Source organism: Montipora foliosa, chromosome 11 (assembly GCF_036669935.1).
Source record: "Montipora foliosa isolate CH-2021 chromosome 11, ASM3666993v2, whole genome shotgun sequence".
Taxonomy (NCBI): Eukaryota; Metazoa; Cnidaria; class Anthozoa; order Scleractinia; family Acroporidae; genus Montipora; species Montipora foliosa.
The window spans coordinates 21,750,366-21,774,477 of NC_090879.1; the positions used below are offsets into that span (position 1 = coordinate 21,750,366).

Here is a 24,112-nt window from a genome sequence, read left to right on the forward strand (position 1 = left end):
CTTCTTGGCGAAACCCTGGACTTTGACGAAGAGGAAGATGGAAGAGAGAAAGCAACGGGCAGGGGCACAGCCAACGGGCATCGGGGGAGCCCAGAAAGGGTACGCGCGACGCCGCGGCAAGACAGCTGCGGACGACAACCAAACGTGGGGCAGGAAAGTGAAGGGTGCGGGGAAAGCGGAAATGAGCGCCGAACTTGTGGAGGCATGAGCTGAAAAGACATGTATTGTTGGGCCGCTGCGGGGACAGCACACAGAGGCATGAGTGTGGTCAGAAAGTGGAGTGAGGCGGGACGAGGAAGAGGCATAGGATTATAGCAGGGGGGGGACCGACAACGTGCAACCCTAGATGGAACGACTGAATGGCGTGAGAAGGGGTTTGGCCCGCTAGCTCAAGAGGGAAGGCACGGGTTGGGGCCGCCTGGGCGGAGACCAACTGAACCACCGTGTGGCGGAAAACGGGACGCCTGAGATCAAAACAGGCCGCGACGAACGTGGGGATCATGGAGATGATCGGAGCCGCGAGGAAACGAGAAAAACTGCAGTGGGGGCATGGTGGGGGGCACCGACTCCCAAACCACAATAAAGCAAGAAACCGAGAACAGTTGGCGGAGTAAGAGAAAGGATGAGTCAACGGTCTATCTCAATGGAAACAAATGTAAGCAGTATGCTAACCTGATTACCCTCTCTTTGGCGTGACCTAACTATTGGCGAAAGCATGGACAAAAAACAAAATTTGTGTCTAGTTGTTTGATTTCGGCTGTGCCTAAATTTTCAAACCAACATTCATTCTCAGCTACCAGTGATTGATCCTGTTTGGAAAGCAGCAGACTTGTAACAAGAGTAATGAGTGGTGTACGTGTAGGGAATGGGAGAACTCGTTCCTCGAATTCGCGAGCTTAATTTGTCTTTCCAAAAATGCTTGCTAATCGGCCTTTTTTGTCCCGCAAAATAAGGACGTAGTTAGCTTTTAAAATCAAAGAGAAGGTTCGGTTAGTAATAAAACGAAAGTGCTCCCGATAGCGTGCACTCAACTAAAACTCCGGAAAATATCTGGTCTAGAATTATAAAATTAGGAACTACGTTCTTAAACCGTATTTTGGGGTTTGCAACCCTTCATAATTTTGCTAAGTAAACCATTCATCAAAATACGTCTGATTTCATCCCCCCCCCAACGGGATCCAGGTTCATTCGATCAGCAAGATAAAGCTCCACAGTCGCAGATGGGGTCAGCCAACGGAAGGCGTCAGTCCGGAACCAAAGGTAACTCATCCGTGAGCGGTTATCGTGAAGATGCCATGGATCGATTATAAATTATACAATTCCCGTGTAAAAATGATTTAAGGAGCTACTCTTTTATCATGTTTATAGAAGTGCTGGCTAAGCTTTAATTAGCCGGATTTAAACAGCAGATGACCTGTTTCTTTGGTACAGGAAAATCCACAGTTAACCTCGAGCGGTCAAGAAGAATTGATCGAACTAATGAATATCAAAGATGGAAACAGGTAAGGACACGAAAGGATCTTCTGAAAAACGCATGCAAAGGAGCCGTTAGTCTTCTTAAGGACGACATAAGGACAAAAGGAATCAACGCACAAGACTTTCAAATACGTTTCCAGAACATTTCTGATGGAAGTACGCACTCGTTGCCTATTGACAATACGGATTGTGAAGTGAAGTATCTGTGAGATACTTTAAATTCGAAAGCAGCCAATAGCCTACGATATCAAGTTGTATTTAACACAGAAAGAATTGTCAGTTTGAGAATTTTAAGAAATTGAATAACCATTTAAAAATAATCTTGTAATATTCTTATGCACTGGATAAAGCTGGTTTTCGGTACCCTGCATGATTAATAAAAACAACTATTTGGGGTTGAAAATCATGAATCTCAATCTGCGGAAATGATTGATATCCTGGTCGTCTTCTTACTGCTCTTGGTTAGCCATAGCAGTTAAGGCCGAAAGTCCTTTTGTCCTTTTAAGTCGCCTCCACTGTTTGAAAAAAATAGCATAAGCCGCCTTTGTGGTGCAAATAGAATGGCTCCGTCCAGAAGCTGCGGTGAAGATCCGCGAGCAAAAGCTTCAAAGCAAACAGCCTCTTATAGAAACTTGAAAAATTCAGGAGGCTTCAACGAGATTGGAAACCATCATACTCCATCCTAGCTCGGTTGGCACAGCACGCAGTGGTACCAACATCGCAGAGGTCATTGGTTCAAATCCGGTTGAAGCCAGCCATAAGAGGCAATTGCTTAAATTATCCCGAGATAAATGAAAGGATCACTTCTCCCTTGTTTCTATAACCCCCATTTCAATCACACATCCCCCTTAATTTACAAGAATGTATATTTTGCAACCATAATTATACACCATGAGCATGCAGTGCAATATGATTGTTTTTGTCGTCACATCAATGTTGATAGGGAGATTGTGCTGTGATGATGGCAGCTTAGTACAAACTGCTGCCACCATGAATGGGTGAATCCACCCAAAGATTACACTAAAACCTGGGAAGTTACCCCTGCTGTTTAGTAAGAAAAACTGATTGACACCACGTGAGTCAAACCAAACATTTTTTCTGAGTATAAAATTTTCAAAAAAATTCAGTTTGGATCGATTTTAATAAGATTTAAGAAACTTTTTACAATCAGCACGCAGCCTGAAAAAGAAAATCCGATAAATTACCATTGCATAGATCTCCAGTACAGTTTAATGGCTCTATTATTCTTCAATTAAAATGTGTGAAAGTTTCGTTGAGATTATAGAGATTTATCAGTTACTTAAAACGGGAGATTCATCGATCCCTGACTCGAACCCAAGCTCAGTGTATTTGGGCGCCATCTGGAACTTTGAGGAAGACAGGATAGAGAAATCCAATATGGCGGCTCTGTCTGTTGCCTCGTTCCCAGGGCCTCTCTTCTCTATCGAAGTTTTCAAGACGGCTGTTTACTGCAGACTAAAAGTGTACGCCAACCAAACTTGTGTCAGGAAGCCAAGAGATAAAAGGTTTCGGTTTAGTTTCCGTTAAAGGGAAAATGATACGCTGAACTTTTCAATTCATCATAGTAAATTTAATTATCCAGCTTTGGCCTCTGCTGGGCATCAAAACCAATTTTAAAACTATATTTTTTCCTGTGATAGTATATCCATATTATTGCAGCAATTTGTTTCATGCAACTTTCACCTGTATAATTATTAACATAGGATAAGGTTTTTCTGCTACCTGGATGGGCGATGCACTTTTTTTGACGTTTTCTGTATATAGGGTTGCGTAATCTTTCCTACATGTACCATGGAGATTATACTCGAGGATCTAGGAAGCGAAAAAACTTCGGTGTTTCATCCCAAACCGCACTGAGTTAAAACAAGAAACCTATACAATTTCTGAGCTATATAAAGAATTCAGAAACCTTTATTTTCGTTTTCTTCCTACATTGATCAAACTAATGAATATCAATAGGAAACAGGAAGGGCAGAAAATGATTATCTGAAACGCATGCGAGGCCAGTTCTTCTTAAGGACCATGACGAGAAAAGGAACCAAGCACGCTCGGCAGAAAATTTCTGGAACAAGCACCCACATGATACTTGGCTGCAACAGCACTAGACTTACCAACTAACTAGTGCCACCGTGGAATCTGAAGCATCGCTGTAATCTGTGCAATGAATTATTCAAAAGTTAAAACAACCGGCTAGGAATGAGTGACATCTTGGTCGCCATCTTCCTGCTCTTGGTTAGCCAAAAGTACAAAATAATGCAGGTGCTGATCTGCTAACGCGGTGTCGAAATTATCCACGGCAGGGGGAATAAATCGTGCCTCAGAAACTTAAAACAAGCGAATAATTCAAAATTATATATAACAAAGCGACAAACAATCATAGATGGATCAAATATAATCCAAGAAGAAAAAAGTAAAGAAATCATTTATTAAAAGATATTAGTCAAGAGATTATTTATAATATATTTTATTAGTATATCTCATTCCGTACATAAACATTTTTGTTTTACTTTTTTTTCGTTTAGATACCTCCTACTTCAATCATAGTAGCGTGGGACGGTTGATTAAAAGTTGCGGTATAGGGCCTCTGTAGTTCAAAAGGTGATAGTGCGACTGACTCGATAAATTACTCTCCAAGGGAAAATTGCCATGATAACTAATTGAGTTATCCACTGGATAGAGAATTTTTCGGGAATAGCGCCATCTATGTCATAAATCTAAAAAACTCTTGACTTTGCCTTAGGTTTTGTAAATGGAATACAACTACTGCGGCACATCTGTCAAATGAAGTTGTGTTTTTAGTGTTACTACCCACAAGTAAAATTAGAAAAAATATCGATAGGTTCTCTATCTCATTTCTACCTCATGGTGTCTGTTTGATAAGATTAAAACTAAGGGAATGATACAGGAGCTGGAGATCGAGGAAAGTGAAATTAAACTCGCCAGGTAGAGAATCCTGTGTAATCAGTTCTTTCCTTAATCTAAATTACAAGTAATCGCTAACATTAAATTACGTTGGGTTAACGGTATATTTAAACAGGCTAAGCGACATCTTCCAGCCTCAGTTAGGTGACAAAGAATCAAACTAGAGTGAAGAAGGCCCGATTTGTCAGGTTAACAAATATGTTTGCTTTTCTACTGTGTTTTGCATTGATGATCATGCGTTTCCAATCCACCCATGGTCAGCTAGCAGGCAGCCTTTTTAGGGTAAACGGTCGCTCAGATGTTTTAATAACAAAGTAAGTTTTCTTAAAGTTTTTTTTTTTCAAACACTCATGACCACCTTTCATTAATCCCATTCCTTTCAATTCTGACGGTAAACCCTTACCCAGCGAGCAGAGTCTCGAAAGAGATATTTTTTTTCCTCGTAGATTCCAGAAAGTACCAAACGATGGAAACAAGGACTTCAAATATCCAGCAGGAGGCGCACAGCAACCCCGGTTTCAAAGAAACATTAAAAAAGTGGGTTTGTTGCAGATACCGTAGCTGTTTCGAAGCGTACAGAGAATAAGAATGGAACATCGGAGTGGATAAGACAGCGATTGAATGAAATACTGAGACTGAACAGGAAGTTTCATTATTCTTGTAGTATTAAAACCATGAAATTAAAGACATTTACGAAAGGATGTCACTGTACTTTGTTGGTATAACTCCATCAGACCATCTTATGTAATCAAACGTGTTGTCTGCCTCACTCGTGAAACGTTGGACATCAAGCCCTTGGCAAATGGGAAAAGACCATTTTCATGCTCGTGAACATTTTACGCATTAAAAAGAAAATCTATCCTTCTCACATTCTCTACATCATACACCTATTTTACCCCCCCAAAAATTTGCATAGGCATTGTTTTCGATATTCAGTTCATGTCCCAGGAGAAATTGCAAACAATGATTATGCAAAATTTGTGGGGTTAAAGATTTGAAAAAGAAGATAATTAAAAATACAAGTCGTTTCGCCAACCTCCAGGGGCCAGTTGCTGGAAGCCTGGTTAGCGCTAACCGTTGGTGAAGAGGTATCAAAACCTATAGGTTTCCGTGGTGTTTAACGCTGGTTAGCGCTAACCATGCTTCGAGCAACCCGGGCCAGTTCGCTAACAAGTGAAGTCGTTTCGCTAACGTGTGCAGTTGTTTAGCTAACAACTAAAAGTCGTTTCGCTAACTTATTAGGTCAGATCGCCAATGCTTCTGATTTACCAAATTCGTTTCAGTCAATACAATATCGTTTAAATTGCTCCAAATTTATGAAAAGAGCATTCACGTAATGTACTCGATCACAAATTCCGGGAATGTGTTCGGTGATGCTCTTCAATTTCAGTTCCAGCTTGGTGGGCCAGGTTTGATGAGAAATCTGAACTCACTTCCGCTTTGAACTGAGGCTACGGGCTCGTGCCATACCACCCACCGAATCAACCCGAACACGGCCTGAAACAATTAGTCTCCCCTGGGAACTGTATGAATTGAAATGTGAATTCCTGTGTTGAATATTGCTACAATCCGCGGCTTGTTTGCAGACATTCTCGACACCTAGAATCACGATACTGAATGGTTCCGATCGTATTTCCGAAACTATGGTCTATTTATTAGTGTCTAAAAGACTGGTTTTCGAGATAAGACAAAGCAAATTTATTGAAAGTTTCAGTTCTCGAGGCCTCATTCCTTCTACAGATGGTCTATTTCCGGAAAGTTTGAAAACAAAAACCCAATATGAGACCGGATTAAACCTTGACGAAAATGCTTGTCCTTGTGTGTAAGTGTCATTTAATTTAAATAGATTCCAAGAAACGCGCCAGATAAAAATTTCGCATTTCTCGCGGTGATTTGAATCAGTGAACACAAGAGTGTAATAAGAAATGAAAGGGAAAAAAAAAGCCCATTGCTCCCGGCGAGGCTCGAACTCGCGACCTTCGCATGTCATTAGCTAGCACCTTCGGGCCCACTGGCCAGTACTGCTTATAAGTACGACGCTCTAACCGACTGTGCTACGGGAGCTTGAGCTGCCCAATGGGCGATTACAATACTATTTAATCCATTTACATGAAGTTTTATCTTTTTGTAAATGCGCAGAAGGCTGGTAATGAGTGTTTCGGCCAATATGGCGACTGAAGTGAAATTGCTGTAAAGATCATATAAGACGACCTAATTTTGAAAAATGTCGGACTGTATTTGGTTCTGGGCTGGTGTTGGCAGTGCTGCCTTGTCGACCATTTTCTATGCAGTGTACAAGAACCGAGAGGGATCAATTAGGAGCTTGAAGGTATAAAGCGCTTATAGACACACGTTGCTTTGATCAGTATCAATGTCGTCATTATTCTGTTTGAAGGATTTTGGATTTTTTTGGAGAAATCATGTACTCTAAGGCCATATTCCTGATCTAATGAGATCACCAAGGGGCTATTTACACTAAATAAGGAATTTTTGTTGTTGCCAAGTACTTATCATGAGTCTTGGATCTTCCTACAGTACTTCTTAGCTTAGCTAAGAAGATTCTGTCATGAAAAAGATCCATGGATTTCTATGTAGCACTGGGACAACTGTTCAGGAGGACACAGAAATTAATAGAGCCACGTAGAATGATCTGCTTTCTAGGTACTTCCTTGAGGTAGCCATCCTCTCTTGATGTTATATACCTGCCAAGTGTCTTGCCGAAGGCTTGATTGTTATATGCCGGCGGATCAAAAACTTCGATCTCATACCTGCTCACCCCTGTGTTCCAACAATGTTACTATGAAAAATTATTTCTCGCGTCTGTTGGATTATTTTGTGACATTACAGCCTCAACTGACACAAATAGAGAAAAAAAAATTAATAATTTAATTAAAGTAACATCTATAGCCGGACTCATGATTTCAGAGCAGGGAAAGAAAAGACAGCGGAAGTGATCATACTGTTGCTAAAATCTCAAATTTCATTTGGGAAACCATTGGAAAAGAGTTAATTAAAATGTAAAATGTCTGCACATGTTTGGAATATATGTTTGAATTTTATCACTCCCCTTACAAAAAAACTCACTCTCTCCAGATAAAAATGTCATGCCTTTGACCCCTCCCCTCCTCCCCCTCAGAAAGTTAGAAGGTATACCATTTTAACATCCCCAAAAAATTATATTCTCAAAAAGAAGATCTAAGTGCTGGCACAAACCCCTCCCCCCTCATCAAAAGTACTTTCCTCTAAACACAAAGCCAAGTGTGAAGTATACCAATTGGCTCTCCCCTCAAGATATGCCCTTTCGTGGTCATTGGGTACGTTATATTTTATCTAAATACCCAAAATGCATACTTATGATGGGTATGCAGAGTTGTCATTAAGTTTTGAAGCAGGTGTAACACTCACGATTTAACCCGTAACATGTAAATACATGGGCAAAGGCCATGTAAAGGAAGGGCCCGAAGGGCCTGAGGCCCTGGGGGGGAGGTCTCGGGGCATGCTCCTCCAGAAAATTCTTAAAATTAGACCCTCGGAAATTCATTTTCCTGCACTCTGAGGTGTAAATTTTATACTTTCTCAATCAAGAAGTGACGCAAACAGGGCAAAAAGATAAACTTCACAATGAATAAAGATAAACCAAGCACATGTAAATGGTCATGTGTCACAAAACCATGAAAAATGGTCAGCGGAATCCAAATTTTATCTAGTACTGTGCATTGATAATGATTTTGTTACTGAAAATTGCATCAGAATCCAACAACAATCGATTGGGGATATTCCCCAAAGGTTTTTTCACGGAAAATGCTTGGATTTTTACCAAAACACATCTTAGAATCAGGAACACAGACAACACAAGGCAGCAATTATATTTTCTTTAGAAGGTAAATGTTTAAAAATATATCTCAATTTGTTTTGCCCCGTGAATAAAAATTCTGTTGCAACCATCACCCGTAACAATGACTGGGCTTAGCCGTAACAAATTTTTACGGGTTACGGCCCGTAATGACAAACCTGGATGCATCCAGTATTTTGGCAATTTTTTTATAGACTCAGGTCAGTAACTAGAGAAAAAATCGGTTGAAATTTAAAACGATAGAATTTGCATAATTTTCTTTAGGATGCAGTAGAGTTGGAGATTGGACCAAAACTGTTTCACACATTAAGGTCAGCAGAAAACCATACCATACCTTACGGTGTCATCAGAGGAGAGGCAAGACCTGTAAAGAGAAGTGATGTCATTAGAAGCCCTCATGTAACAGATGCTATTGGATTAATTCAGCGTGTTAAGACGCGCGAACATAGGTCTGAATGGAGTAGAACAACTAGACTCTGGTATGATGGATTTTATTCTTGACTAGCACAGTTAAATCCTCCACTGTTTGTACAGAAACTGTAAAAAGCTATGTTACAAACATCACTTTTTCATGTGATATTATAGACCATAATTTCTAAATATCTTTTATTCTTTTAGATTTGGCACATAGACTTTCATATCAAGATTAATTTCACCATTTTGTGTTCCTTTTGTTCCTTTTAATTGTGAATGGAGATTTAAAAGCAAAGTAATACAGTCCTTGAGTTAAAAAATACAAGAATAATTTTTTCTTGTGCTTTTTAAATTCTCTACAGTCAAACATGTAAAACAGTCATTCACTTCAATCAGTGTACATTTTTGTACCAGAACTAAAAAAAATAATACTGTTTACGAGCCAAGTGGCCCATCAGAGCCGGAGCTTATCCCTGTTTCTGTGGCATGAAGCGACTAGGAGTATTTATACTCCTCCCTGGATGGGATGCCAGTCCATCGCAGGGTTACTCCCAGCATTTTGCTGGTACCCGTTTATACACCTGGGTGGGGAGAGGCACCATGGGAGTTAAGTGCCCAAGAACACAACACAATGTTCCTGGCCAGGACCTGAACCCGGACCACTCCATCCAGAGTTAAGCACACTAACCATGAGGCCACGACGCCTCCCTTTTTAAAAAGATCAATTTTCCTATATTTGGAATAAAACATTTAAGTGATTTTCAGTTTAGCCCTTTCATCTCTGAAATGCCCCCCTCCCTCCCCTCCCTCCCCTCCCTCCCCTCCCTCCCCCCCCACCCACTCAATGAGTAAAATCTTGGGACATTAGACAAAGTAAAATCTACGTACTACTTCTGAACCAAAGTCTTATGAAGTGCTTCAAGGCAGGTTTAATTTTTTTGCATCAACAAGTTCAAAATATGCGAGAATTATGTCCTAGCAGTTTATAGGGATGATTGTCACCAGAGCTTGGCAATATTAGCACTATCCTTCGCTACAATACTATTGTCTCTAACTTTGTTTGAAGCTGAAATATGTGAAATATGTGCTGTGAAAATGTCGGCCCTTAACCTAGTTTTAAGAGACCATATTGATAAATGGCACCCAAGAAATTATACTTTTGTCTTTGTGCTAATCATCCTCACTAGCCTCAATTTCGAGCAAAAATTCTTTTGAATTTTGTTTGTGCTAACGAGGCTAGTGATGATGATCAGCATAAAGACAAAAGAATAATTATTAATAGCCACCATTTATGAATATGGTCTATAGGTTGCCTCCTGCAGCTAAGTGGTATAGGATCCTGACTTGGAGCTGAAACCTTAAGAATGATATAATTGTTAGAAGCATTAATTTTTTGTCAGTAAATGCTCTTGACTTTATCATCCATTAGGTTGTCTTTTATTGTTTGATTTCTTTAAATGTGCAGGCACAACATAGAAAGAACTATTAGTTCCAGTGCTACATCTGTTCCTTTCTCATTGGTCAGCCATGGAGTCCTGGTGAAAGTCTTGGAGCCTTTGTCAGCACAAAACCTAGAGTTAAAAGTAATACATGACAAGTTTGAACCTGTTTCAAGCACTGTTGCTGATTCCCTGGTGCAATGGGTCACTGGTGACAAGACAAAAGGCTTCCAGACAGTTGAAGAGATGCTCCCTGTTGGTATAACGTTAACTGGAATTGGTGAAATTACCTTGAACGAGGATGGCATTGTGATTGGACCACCTAAATGTGGACTTACGTATATTCTCTCTCAGTTAACTCTGGATGCCATTATCAGACAGCTACAGTCTGGGAAAAGATTATGGAAAATTCTGAGCTCAATCTTTGCATTCAGTAGTGGGATTCTATTTCTAGTTTCACTTTACTTTTATTACAAGAGGCAGCATGACAGGGAGGAAGAAGACGACCTCATCAGGAGAATGCAACAGGAGATGAATGATTTTCCTGGGGTCGAAGGAGGAGTTCAGCAAGGGGCATGCATTATTTGCATGGATAGACCACGTAATGTGGTTATTTTAGACTGTGGTCACATATGCTGTTGCTTGGAGTGTGCGCGACAGGTCAACAACTGTCCAGTTTGTAGGCGACTTATTGCTAGACTTGTTCCAACTTATCACAGCTAATATTGATTTTTGTAAACATTAGCACTACACAACACGCGGCAAGACTGGCATTTTTTTTATTTTCACACATATATAACATTACGTATATTAGTTAAAAAGTCTAACTTGTTTGTTGATCATAATAATAATAATGGAAATAACAAACTTTTGTCTTTGGCCTAGCTTTGTCATCGTGTTGTATCCTTAGACAATCTCTCTCTCTCTTTTCCCACAGATCTTTAAATGGGTACCATACTCCTGAGGGTAAAATTGCATTAGACTAGCATCCCATCCAGGAAACAGTAGCAACACTCAGTCACTTCATGCTACAGAGACGGGATAAAGTTCCCAGTGGCTCGAGTGCAACTTTGCCTACATCTTCGTAATCACTTTGGAGTTCTGTCGTTTTTGATGAGAATGTAGCCCACCAGCTATCCTGTTTCCCATTTAGGATTCTACCCATAAATAATACCTAGTCGTTCTCAACATCCTGATTAGGATCCCATTCCTTGTCAAGATCCTGATCTGGATCTTAGGGTTTTCTTACAAGATCTTAAAGAATATGAAGGGTCTTGAGGATCCTTTAGGATCCTGCATAGGATTTCTACCAGGGAATTATAGCCATTTGGTATTAATAACACTAAAACATCTGGAAATGTGACTCCAATGGCTGTCCAATAAATTTATGATGGTAGGAAGAATAATAAATGTTGCACATGCTCATGTTTCTTATGTAAAATCTCTGAGGGCCAAATATTATTCTATGAGATCTTTTTAATTACTGAAAAACACTCTTCATGCAATGGAAAGTACTTGCAGGGAGAATCATACACCTGGCCCCAGTTGTTCAAAAGGTTGATACATTATCCACCAGATAAACCACTATTCATTGGATAGTGCAAATATTGGTTTCTCTATGACTTATCCACTGGATAGTGATTTATCCGGCAGATGGTGCTATCCATTGTTTGAACAACTGGTCCCAGTTGTTTGAAGGGTGGAGCGTGCTATCCACTAGATAAATCACTATCCACTTAATAACTCAATAATATTACTGGTTTTACCATTGTTTATTTGGTGGATAAGGATTTATCCGGTGGATAGCGCTATCCAGTTTGAACAACTGGGGCCTGGGGCCCGTTTCTCGAAGATCACGAAACTGTACGGGCCAATTTCGAGTGTTACAATTCCCTCTGTATCTCAAGAATGGAGAGGATTTAAGTCCTCAAACTTAACAGCCATTTTGCTTCTTTGTTCCCTTGAAAACATGTCAGAAGATCGTCTTTCCAAAACAAGTTTCACAAATAGACCTAATCGGCTAACTCAATGTTGTACCCAATTCAAACTTCCGGGGACTAAGATTCTTTGTGTATTATATTTGCATGATAATGTAGGGTTTCGACAAAACACTGACCCCCGGTCAACTGATCCCCTTACTGACCCCCCTACTGACCCCCTAAAAAATCAATGGGAAAATGAATACTGCTTACTTAAGCCTCAAAAACCCTTTTTAAACAGCATTGTTCAACAGTATTTAAGTCTAAGCACCCATTTTAAAAAGGTTAGTTTTCGATTATTGTTGTGATGGCCGATTACTTCATGTAAGGTAACCTTTTTAAAATGGATGCTTAGACTTAAATACTGTTGAACAATGCTGTTTAAAAAGGGTTGTTGAGGCTTAAGTAAGCAGTATTCATTTTCCCATTGATTTTATAGGGGGTCAGTAGGGGGTCAGTAAGGGGGTCAGTTGACCGGGGGTCAGTGTTTTGTCGAAACCCTGATAATGTAGCATTCACATTTAAATGATATGGAAATACCTGGAACAAAACGTTTCATTCCCAAAGGGGTTGAATTGGGTACAACATTGAGTTAGCCTATTAGGTCTATGGCTTTTCGGCTTGAAGAGTTTTCTGGACTTTCGAGAAACAGGCCCCTGGGCCCCAGTTGTTCAAAGGGCAGATAACTTTATCTTTTACGGATAAGCCACCATCCAACCGTTTCAATCTGTGAAAAGATTTAAGTATTTGCTTTGATATCCGTGAATATGCCCACTTTGTGTATGTTAAATCTGGTAATTTATAATTCATAACAGTGTCACACTGATCACTCAAACAAGCTACTTTCCTGCTTTCCAAAAAACATGTTAATCATTGTAAGATAATGGAAACAAACTTAGTGTGTTAAATCAAAAGGGATGAGTGTGCATGTTACTTTGGTCAAGCATGTAAGATCAAGAATACCTCGATAATATTAATGGGAATAAACAAAAACCAAAAGTCTGGATAAGGGGACCACCTTAACCACATGGAATTTCTCCCTAAAATTTCTCCAAAAAAAGCGCCTCCATAAAGACAGAAATACCCCTAAAAAACGAAAAAAAAAAAAGGGTTTAGGGTTTAGGGACTTGCTCAGCTGGAACCCAGGCTTTCTCCTCTTTTTTGTCGTTCCAGTTCGTCATTTATTGAAAGTGCCTGGGTTCGAAGTTGCGGCCTACAAAAAAAAAAAAAAAGGTTTATCCCTATCTTGTGTTCGGGCCTCCATCCTCACAAACGAGTGTTTTAATGAGATGCCAACATACGCTCATCTTGACCGGTATTTGTAGAAATCAATCTCGATTTCCTGATCGAACGTAACTTTGCGTTGTTCAAGACGTTTTGTGCAGTCTACATGACGAAAGAAGGTCTTATCAGCGGATGGACGGATGTTTTCATGTTGGACGTCAAGGATTCTCCACATAGCACAGCGAGGATACGTAGGAGAAAAACGCAGTCTTCAAGAGTAGAATGTTTCGGATAGTTTATTGTATTTTTCAGACGTAAAATATCGTTCCAAATGGTGGGCCAGTATGCCGAAGACTTTCGACGTTCGCATAACGACGTTGGACGCGGAGCTTGAGTTTTCTGTCGAGGTTGTAATCTTTCAGAATGTTTACAAGCTTAGCCGGGAATTCGTATGAGAATGTCCTGTTTCCTAGATTTCTTTAGTGATGTGACAATTTGTTATTTATTTCTGCAGAAAAAATGCACAGGGAAGGAATTGTTTGATCTTATCGTGCGAACATTGGGTGTCCGCGAGACTTGGTATTTTGGGTTACAGTTTGAGGACAAGAAAGGCGTCGGTTCTTGGCTTAAATTTAACAAGAGGGTAGGTACAACAGTGAGGAGTGGAATTTCGATAATGTCGAGAACTGATAGAATTTTCACCCCTCTTGCATACAATATTATATGGTACAGTATGCCGAAACAATGTAATGGAACGTGACTATTTCCAGTGTTTGTGTACTGTATGCTTTTTATATTTGCATATGAATCAAAATATATGAGTTTTCTGCCATGACGTCTTTTGTTTTCACACCAACTTTGAATCTAGCAAACTAAAAAGAGTATTTATACAATGTAAGTCTCACATTGCAAATTGAGGGAACTCCGTCAAAAAAGCGCTGATTACCGGTATATTAATTTTGAAAATGTCATGTATCCAAAATGTAAATGCTGTAGGCTGCTATAATAACCTACTGAGAATCTAAACAAAAGGTAAAAGCTTTTAGACATTCTAATAGTGACAATTTTAATTGCCTTTTGTCGGCTGGCGGTCGGTAAAAGGTGTAAGTCATTGTTTATTTCCCCTCCACTTTGTGTTTACTTTTTCTCATTTTCATACGAATATTTTCTTATATAAAAAAATTAAAGATAATTCCCTATCATGGTTTGGAACTCTTTTTATTGTTGCGTTCTTGTGCCTATTATCGGTGATGATAGACTATATTACATCATTATCTCACAATTTAGGGGTATTTTGTAAAGAATGAAATTTAACATGTTAAATTGAGTGATGAAAATGATGTTCAAATAATTATCATTGACTGATTTTTATCATTATCGAGACTTGATGGTTTGCAAGCAATTTTATTTTTCAGAGTGTTTTTAAATTTCAGTCATAATGATATTTTATTTTTCGAGTAAATGTATGATGTTTATGAGATGTGTTGAATTAGCAGGCAGTTTTAATATTGTGTTGCTTTTATTCATATTTTGATCACATCAAAAGAAATAATTTACAGACTTAGATTGCATGCACTTAAGAAGGCTCGAAATAGTGTTTCCCTTTTTCACACAAATAAATAATTAATATTCTGTTCTTCGATATATTCAGGTTAATCATATTAGGACGAAATTGTCCAGGGTATTATCAGTTCAGTATCCATCAGAGATTTCTCACTTCACATTTTCTTCCAAAATATCATTACCGTGGCAATGATATAAGGCATTCCTTTGAGCCTTAAAATCAGCATAAATTGTCTTTTTTGAAGAAATGGGATGGTGAAATCTTCCCAGAGAGCATTACCTCATAATGTTACAAATAATCTCTAAAAATGCCGTGCATGCATTCCTAAAGAACGTTTTCACAAGAGAGGTCACTAATATTTAAATGAAAAAAATTTATGCCAGTTTTTAACAGAAACGCAATTTTTTCAAGTATGTCTCAAATTTTTTTGTTCACCTATTAAGAAGCGGAGCAGTGACAGTTAGATTTATCTACATACAGTGTACATGTATACAAGTTTATATTTTAACAATAATTTGTCAATCAGTGTGATGGAGCAAAGGGACGTTAAATATTACATCAAGGGAGCCCATTTGTATCTGTTACCATAGGTTTTGATGCAAATTAGAGCTAGAAAGGAAGAGAAATCTTTTGGAGGGATTTCTTGAAGCTTACAGTACCATTATAAAAAAAAATTGCTATTAAGAATACAAATTCAGTTGCCGTGAGTGACACAGAATTTTCAGGTTTCGAAGTCAGTAGGATGGCTAAACTTTTTTGGTAATTATCTGGGATAATGGCCTTTGTCCTCAACCATGCTTATAATAAATCATCCCAAAAGGAAGAGGTGTCTTTGCAAATTAATTATTATGCCAGAATAGATGTGAAAGATCTTCAAAGTGGTTGCCACAAAAGGGCAAGTCAGAGTTGCCTTTAAAACCACTTTGTGTCAAAAAGTTGTTAGTCTGGAAAGTTTTAATTAAAAACCTAAAATGAAATTTAACTCGTTTTGTACTCTTGGTACAAGTAAGTGCTAAAAACCTACCAGTTGCTGCACATAAAATGATTGCAAACAAACTGTGCTGTTGTCATGATTTCTTATGCTGTAATCTTTGATCCATACTGTCAGTGTGTATTGTATGCTCCTAGCACCTACAGTACAGTGTAACCTGTTGCAGACTGTTATATCATGAAAGAGGGCAAGATCTCAGGGGAAAGTGGAAGAAAAAAAAAAGGATTAGGGACAATCTGGACAGCGGTCACTCCTGAGTAGCTGCAGCTGCTCGTCTTTGCTAACAGGAAAACCTTGAATCTGCTGTTCACACATCAATTGACACCTCAAATGTCCTAGGATGCCCTCAGTTGATAAGTAAAATCATCTGGCATCAGAGTAAAAATCTGTAAAGTCTCACTCCCAGGAGTTAATGGATTAATTAAGCACCTACATATTTTTTTCCTTGTGCTTTCCTTGTGCTTTCACCTGATTGGAGATTCAAATTTTTTAAGACTAACTTTTGATTGTATCACTTACACATCAGGTTTTAGATCAAGATGTTCCCAAAGAAAATCCAGTTAGTCTCAATTTTCGTGTCAAGTTTTATCCTGAAGATGCTGCTGAAGAATTGATGCAAGAAATCACACAACACTTATTTTTCCTTCAAGTTAAGGAAGCTATTCTGAACATGGACATTTTCTGTCCACCAGAAGCATCTGTTCTCTTAGCTTCATATGCAGTCCAAGCAAAGGTACTGTATATACAGTGTACATGTACTGTGTTCACCAAATTTGTTGTAGAAGGACCAATATTCTGGTCTTTAATCACTTAAGGAGAACACCCTGCTTTTGCAATGTGATCTGCAAAAATTTAATGGTCATCCTTTTGAGTCTTGTCAGATAAGGATGTTCAATTGTCAACACTGTCTCGTAACACCTTTGTGGGACCTTAAATACATGTATGATTGACTAAAATTCTACAGCCCTATCAGCCTGACTTAATGGTGTGCTTTCTTGTTACATTTGCCTACCAAACAGTGAAGCTGATATCTTTCTATCCCAGGCTGTTTTAACAGTCTGTACTCCATGTTATGGCTCCTTTTGTGTCCAGTTCAATACTTGGCTGAGGGGCATTCTCAATTATAAATTCACTTTAATTAACATGTTTACTTCACTCACTGATCAGCCCAGCATCACAGTATCTTTAGAAACTAATCCCATTGCTGGCCTGTGAATCAAACTTTAGTCTGTTGATTTAAAGTGTTTAACCCCATGGTGGACATTTGTGCCTTTCATATTAAGACCAGTTTTCCTGTAAGCAAGTATCGTAAAGCTCTTGGAAGTGGCTGGCACTGTCAGTATTGGTGTGATCTGAAAAGAGCAGGAGACTACACTGTAAGTGCTAATTCCTCACAAGGATGTGGGTGGGCATATCAAGACACTTTGAGATAAGTCCAGATGTAGATGCACAACAATATTATTGATAAGCATTACAAAGTGTCCCCTTGCTCTAACATCACTCATCCCTGGGAATACAGACAATAAGGACTTTAAGATACACGTACTACGGACTACGCCACTGTCGCGAACTCACAACAATCAATAGTCGTAAGAGTTTGCGTAGTCAGCAAAGGCGGCAAAAATGGGGAAGAAGGGCAGGAGGCAAAACAATTTATTCTATCAACTTGAAGAGAATTATAGTTTCCATTTCATTTTCCATTTCAGTTTTGAACCAATAAGCATTTGTAGTGGAATGATTTTCATGTTGAGCAGCATTTTGGGCAGAATAATTTGGAAGAGTTTTGGCAGTCTTGAACAGTTTGAATGAAAGTTGCTGCCAAAGGGCAAATGAGGGAAACCATATATAATTATTTCGCTTAATTCTATCAAGTGAATAGGTTCTAAGTCAGTAGTGTCACTTTATATACTACCTCAGTACTTTAGCCAATATGCATTTAGTGTTTGCACTCAGTCTCTAGATTTGGTTTGTGGAATGCCTGAATTTTTTTTTTGATTCCTTGAACTCAACTCGCTCTGCTGGTGGTAGTCTGTAGGCATCGTAGAAGGGCAAAACTCTTCTTCATCGATTATGTTCACTGTCAAACTATATAAAGTCTTTTTTGGAGTTTTTGGAAAGACGTTTGTTTGTCAATAATTTGTAAAAGTGTGCACTGCTGCTTTGATCATACCACATATTCTGTAGTCCGGTAACTTTACTTGGTATTTTCGCACCATCAGCCCTGCACTCGACCCAGTGCTTGAGGAAGTTCACACGTTTAACAGCAGTCAGTAGTCCATAGTTGGTGTATCTTGAAGTCCCTAATTAGTGTAATTATAAAGTGTCTCCCAAAGTCCAGTCCTCAAGTAAAGACAAACCGCAGCATTTACATACATGTACCCTCACCAAAAAATAAGGCTAACACTTACACTTGCATGTTGTACCCATTGTTGGAAAGGGGTAGCAAAAATTAATGCTTAGATTTGAGGGACACTTTGTGTTGGATATCAAAATTGGGTGTGCATCTAATTACGTTCATTTTAAGAGCTGTAAGTGGACGCTTGCTGCCATGTTTGTCTTGAGCTGTCCACCAAAGCAGGTTAGTCAGAGCCTGTGCAAAAAAAAGACCTCCTAGTTTTCTTGCTCTTTTCTGGTGAGGTCACTTGTCCACATAAGGGTCTCTTTCTTAGTTGGATTTTATGGAGCATTTCACCGGGGGTCAGCCTGCATTATGTAGGAATATTTTAGCTCAAACCTGCTCCGTTTGCAAATTGTTTTTTCACTATCATGAATTTTCAAAAAACCTCTGGGAAGAAAAAGAAATTCCTACCATGGGGGTGAACTGTAGGCAAGGGGTTCATGGCATCTTGGTTAACTGTCTCACACATATCAGGCATTGGTACTGTATACAGCAGGCTTGTTGAGGGCAAGGTTAGTTTCTGCAGTCACAAAGTAAATGTCTTGTCATTGATTTTGTAGCAATGCAGTTTATGCAAACAATTTTTTGTTTAGTATGGAGACTATGACAAGGAGTTTCACACACCTGGCTTCCTGGCAAATGACCTCCTGCTTCCTCAACGGGTTGGTAAAATTAAGTTAATGTGAGGTACATCGCATCGTCAATTTGCTGACCCTGTTTGTTTGAAGAGTTGCAATTGCTATCCATCATGAAAGGTTGTTTAAAGTTACGCAGCGGTTAAAATACTATCCAGAGTATAAAATATAATCCCAGTTGGACGTTGGCCAGGCCTTTACTTGCATTGTAGTTCTAAGTGCTCAGAGTGTGCATATTCAAGGCTTTGCAACTAAATACTGAAATAGTTGCATGCACTGAAACTGTTAGATTGTGATGACTTATCCATCGGATAGAGTTATCCAGTCTTTGAACAACTGGGGCCAAGTAAATCACGACCCAGTAGACAACTCAATTTGTTTGGACAGATCTAATAATAATCTCCTGAGTAATAATTATTGATATTTAGTGCTATATACCTTTGAACAATCACAGTCAGAAATAAATATCTTACTAACCTTGTTTTCTCGGTCTGTACTGTAAGTTACGGACCGAGATTTTTCCCGTTGATTTATGGCCCAAGTGCGAAGCGCGCGGGCCATAAATCAACGGGAAAAATGAGGATCCGTAACTTACAGTACGGACCGAGAAAACGAGGTTAGTAAGATATTTATTATATCTCTGAGATTAACTGGTGCGTGGGCAAGGAAACTAGTCAAAGTGAAGCGGAAGGTTCAACTGCCACAAAGAATGCCTTGCCAAAATCTCAAAAACTAAATCTTCTTGGCTGTTAAGTTTGAAATAGTTGCTTGCAAGATTCAAACAGTTTTCAGTACAAGTTTATGCAACAGAAATGACATGAAAAACTCGCTAGATGATGTTTTGTCGAAATTTTAAATTTAGCGGGCTGTACAGCAGGCCGTACTGTAGAATACAGCCCGATAATTTAGCCAATTACAGCACGCGTACTATCTGAGAGATATAATAATTATTTCTCATTGCAGGTTTTAATCTTCAAAAGTGTCTTTTTTAGTTTTTATGGTCTTTTTATTCTCAGGGTTAACATAGCTGTTGTGATTGACCAATTTTTTTCTTCTCTTTGTTGACAATTTTCTGCTATTTTTCAAGCAGTTTCGGTGCCCAAGGGAACATTTTATTATGTTGCATTTTTTGTGCAAACAATGAGGATGGCTGATCCATAGATTGTAAAAAGAAAACAACATATTTACAACTACTTTAGATTTACTGGTTCATATCATTGCCTTTGAAATGCATATTGTTCTTGAGCTGGCCTTGATTGGACAAAGTACTTCCATTGTGCATGTGGTTTCGCAGTACTTAAATATTCAAATTCCTTGACTTAGTGATCTCTGATTAACAGTGTATGTATATTCCCAGGTACTTGACCAGTATCAGATGACTTCTGACATGTGGGAAGAGAGAATCACTTCTTGGTATGCTGAGCACAAGGAAATGAGAAGGTTTTCTATGTACATTTTTTTGTAGCATACTGTTGTACAGCTAAAGCAAAATTTAAATATATCTTTCTTTTCTAGACTTAAGCCTTTTTTTTTTCATTGTGACAATAGATATAGTTTACGTCATAGAAAGTGCTTTGTATGGGGTTTTTGACACAAACAACGAGTGAATAAAACCCCGTACAAAGCACTTTCTATGCCGTGAACTGTTTATTACACATACAATGTAAGACGAGAATTTTCATTAAAATAGTTTTCTGAATGCAAATTAGAAACAAAAACTCACTAACAATAGAACCAAATGCAAATTTAATTTAATTCAAAGTACGATTTGCACAAAATGCACGAGTGATTGGCATGGAAACGCCTTTACGCTATCGTTGATTGGTTATACTTCCACATGTGAAATAGCTGTACGCCATTCTGATTGGCTGTATAAGCCTTTTCCACATGTGAAAATAAAGTGTATAGATTTGTACAAATGAGCTTTATGGAATAAAATTCTCATGTTATGTGTAATAAATCTTCATTTGAAATAATCTACCTTGACCCATTGACCCCTAAACTGCCTGCATTGAATCATCTGGCATTTGACATTTAAATGTATTAAGTCTCACTCCTAGGAGGTTAAATATTGTCAAGTAAATACCATGATTGTTTGTCCTGAATTGTTAAATAACCTTGTTCATTCTTTGTTGTACTATATACCTTTATTTGTGTTGCTGCTGGGCATTAGATACCTTGTCGTACACAAGGCTGCTGCCTAATGGTTACCCAGTCACCTGGGCGCCTTACTTGCGAGCGCGGGCAACCAAATTTCTGAACAAGTAGCCCGAACGGGCACCTAACTTATCACAAGGTGATTCATCCTCACTTTTAATTGATTAATTCTGGGCTCTTGAAAAAATTATTCAGGCTACTAACTTTTAATGTCGGAAGCCCGAAAGTGCTCCAGAAAAATTTTCTTAGGCAGCAGCCTTGGTACACCTACCTTAGTGTTAATCTCAAAATAAATAAACAGATAAATAAAATTGGGGAAGTTAATATTTATAGGGAAGCTGTTTGAATTTGGGCTACCATGTTTTCATTTTCTTTGCATTAATTTTTGTTTTAAGGAGAGAGATGCTTGACCTTAGGATTTGAAATACATGTATTATACCAAATGTGGGGCATTGGACCCCTTGTTTAAACACAACAGTTTGCGCTTTTTTCTCTTGTTTACCATGAAAGGTGCATTTTTTGGTTTGTGCATGAAACCAAACAGCTCTTGTCACTCTGTTGTTTTCGTTCTGCATTTGCAGCACATTCTGTTGGGATGCTGTTTTCAAAATGTTATAAATAATAATCATTATTATTGTCTTGGTGTATTTTTTTGTACAATCATTTTAGAATATTACTATGTTTCCTTTTTTAACTTATGCCAGAGATGAAGCTGAGGTGGAGTACTTGAAAATTGCACAGGACCTTGAGATGTATGGTGTGATGTACTTTGAAATCAAGGTACATGTATGCACACTGTACACAGCTTGAAAACATGACTGTAGCTGTACATGTTTAAGAGACGCTATCACACAACTTAACTGTTTTCTGTCTTGACTCAACGTAGTATGGTAGCTTGCATTGCTAACAATCTAATGGGGGTGATAATAATATATTTTGGTGTGATGAACTCTGCATTAAATGGTGTTTTTGAAGGTTTGAAAATATTTGTCAACTTTTCCAAATGGTGATGCCTTTTTTGTTATTATGGTTTCAATCAATAATAATAAAAATAAAAACAACAGTAATAATAATAATAATAATAACAATAATAACAATAATAATAATGATAATAAAACACTTTTTTTCCTTTCAGAACAGAAAGGGAACTGACTTGTGGCTTGGAATTGATTCTCGTGGATTGAACATTTATGAAAAAGAAAACAAGTTGAATCCAAAAATTTCCTTTCCTTGGAATGAGACAAAGAATATTTCATTTCACGATAGAAGGGTAATGTTTTTCAAATGACAGGCATGTGAATGATAGATTACAGTAATGAGAACACTTGATTCTGATGCATGGACCTTCTCCCTTACTTCTCTAATTCAATGGTTTTTGTTCCCTAAAATATTTTTGTCTACGTTCCCCTGTTCCCCAAAACCATTGAGAGGGCCTCATAAATCCCAGTTAATGGAGAATTTTAATTTCCAACCTTGGTAAAAAATATGAAAGGCATCTGATTATTTGCATACATGTGTCAGTGATTAGTAAAGAACCAGACAAACTTACTTGTAGCTGTGACAATAAGTCCAGGATTGAACCCAAATAGGATGCATACTTAGAATCCTGGTGCTTTCGCTGTTACTCTAGTGTGCTACTTAGTTCAGTTGTTAAAAAAGTCACCATAAACTTATGTTATCTAAAGTTTATCATTAAATTGTCTTTAGTTTCAGATAAAACCTGTTGACAAGTCATCTCCAGATTTTATATTTCATGCTTCAAAACTGCGAGTCAACAAAGTGGTATGCAAAATTATATGCCTAAAAATGCGAGGTAACAAACCTTAACACATAAAGATCAGTCACTAAGTGACAAAGCAGAGTTGCATAACACCCACCAAGACCTGTACAAGTTTTCATTTTTTCTTTTCTTTATAGTTTTAATATTCAATCAAAAATACTTTCACATCTTTTAAAAGACGAAGTGTTCTCCCCTTTCCCCTTGAGTTTTTAGGCACCTTGTCCTGTTGCCGCCTTTGATGTGACGTCATTCGTCCAATAATTCTCTACTATGGAATTATGGTTGACTTGCATGTATAATTTCTCACATGGAACAAACTCGAATACCCAGATGATTATGTTAAAACAGAGAAATAGATGTATTTTTCAATGAACAAGTTGATCTTTTTTTTTTTGTTTTTTTTTTTTTTGCACAGTGGGTACGGCACTTATTACAAAATTTGAGAGGAATAATAATGTGACTCATCTACTAAAGAAAAAGATCGTAGTTTATTATTTTTTTTAAAGGGCAATGCTTAAATTGTTTCTTTCAAAATGTTTTCATTAAGTGCCACATATACAAATCAGAGAACGCAAGGCTCACTTTAGAGCCTTGTTTTTAAATAGTGCTTTTGATAATGTGTGCGAAGTCACGGTTTTTCAGGCAGGGTAGGGGGATGCCTAACTTGTTTAACACGTATGTTTTTATATGTACCATTTTTTCCAACAGGGGGTTAAATCATGTCAATACGATGTGTGGTTGTTGATTCAAAAGACTTGTTTCAAAACAACGACAAGGAAACATCGCATGCATTTCTCTCAGTTGTTTCTGTTGAATATGACAACTTTTTTTTTTCTTTTTACAAGATCCTGGACTTGTGTGTGGGTAACCACGAACTTCACATGCGGAGAAGAAAACCAGATACAATGGAAATACAACAGATGAGATCGCTGGCAAGAGAAGAGAAAATGAGACGACAGGTCAGGGCGGGCCTCGGTATCATTGACATTTCCTTAATTTGTTGTGAAACACCCTACCTCTTTGTCTCTCACATGCCTCTTTTAGGATGGCCTTTCCTCTGTTGGCGTGGCGGTGAGCTAAGAATGATGGCTGTATTTGCAGGCAAGAAAGGTTGCCGCTTGCAAGAGGTGGTCCCAAAGTGGGGTTTTAGTGTATACAGTTCGTAAAAGTGTTAAAGTAGAACAAACTCGAAAATTGGGTGGGTAAGAAATTTGGGAGGAAAAGGCGATTTGGTCATACGCAAATGTATATTGGCCATA

The 24,112-nt window shown here is 38.3% G+C and overlaps 2 protein-coding genes and 1 non-coding gene across 6 annotated transcripts in view; 2 read left to right on the forward strand and 1 right to left on the reverse strand.

The window, feature by feature from the left end:
* Positions 1-24,112, forward strand: part of LOC137977609 (merlin-like) — a 44,623-nt gene that overhangs the window by 10,771 nt on the left and 9,740 nt on the right. Inside the window, exons 1-9 of one of the 4 annotated variants that reach the window (XM_068824891.1) lie at positions 13,369-13,735; positions 13,843-13,971; positions 16,410-16,616; positions 18,875-18,943; positions 20,274-20,356; positions 21,778-21,853; positions 22,209-22,343; positions 22,781-22,855; positions 23,699-23,812. In XM_068824891.1, the coding sequence (XP_068680992.1) occupies positions 13,673-13,735; positions 13,843-13,971; positions 16,410-16,616; positions 18,875-18,943; positions 20,274-20,356; positions 21,778-21,853; positions 22,209-22,343; positions 22,781-22,855; positions 23,699-23,812 (951 nt within the window). In that variant the 5' untranslated portion in view covers positions 13,369-13,672. Of the gene's footprint in view, positions 1-13,368; positions 13,736-13,842; positions 13,972-16,409; positions 16,617-18,874; positions 18,944-20,273; positions 20,357-21,777; positions 21,854-22,208; positions 22,344-22,780; positions 22,856-23,698; positions 23,813-24,112 lie in introns of those variants that run through there. The other 3 variants (XR_011117846.1, XM_068824889.1, XM_068824890.1) reach the window with 3 other exon arrangements.
* On the reverse strand, positions 6,369-6,483 carry Trnai-uau (transfer RNA isoleucine (anticodon UAU)). The gene is made up of 2 exons: positions 6,446-6,483; positions 6,369-6,404 (listed from the first exon to the last, which is right to left on the reverse strand). It is a non-coding gene; the product is annotated as a tRNA-Ile (tRNA).
* On the forward strand, positions 6,568-10,992 carry LOC137975128 (mitochondrial ubiquitin ligase activator of NFKB 1-like). Its single transcript, XM_068822199.1, has 3 exons — positions 6,568-6,748; positions 8,537-8,751; positions 10,152-10,992. The coding sequence occupies exons 1-3, from the start codon at positions 6,644-6,646 to the stop codon at positions 10,846-10,848; spliced, it is 1,017 nt and encodes a 338-aa protein (XP_068678300.1). The 5' UTR covers positions 6,568-6,643; the 3' UTR covers positions 10,849-10,992.

Excerpts from the sequence above, each read along its gene's own strand:
- LOC137975128 (XM_068822199.1), top strand. The coding sequence starts at position 6,644 with ATGTCGGACTGTATTTGGTTCTGGGCTGGTGTTGGCAGTGCTGCCTTG. Across the intron at positions 6,749-8,536 it reads GATCAATTAGGAGCTTGAAG|GATGCAGTAGAGTTGGAGAT; the intron begins GTATAAAGCGCT and ends AATTTTCTTTAG. Across the intron at positions 8,752-10,151 it reads AGTAGAACAACTAGACTCTG|GCACAACATAGAAAGAACTA; the intron begins GTATGATGGATT and ends TTAAATGTGCAG.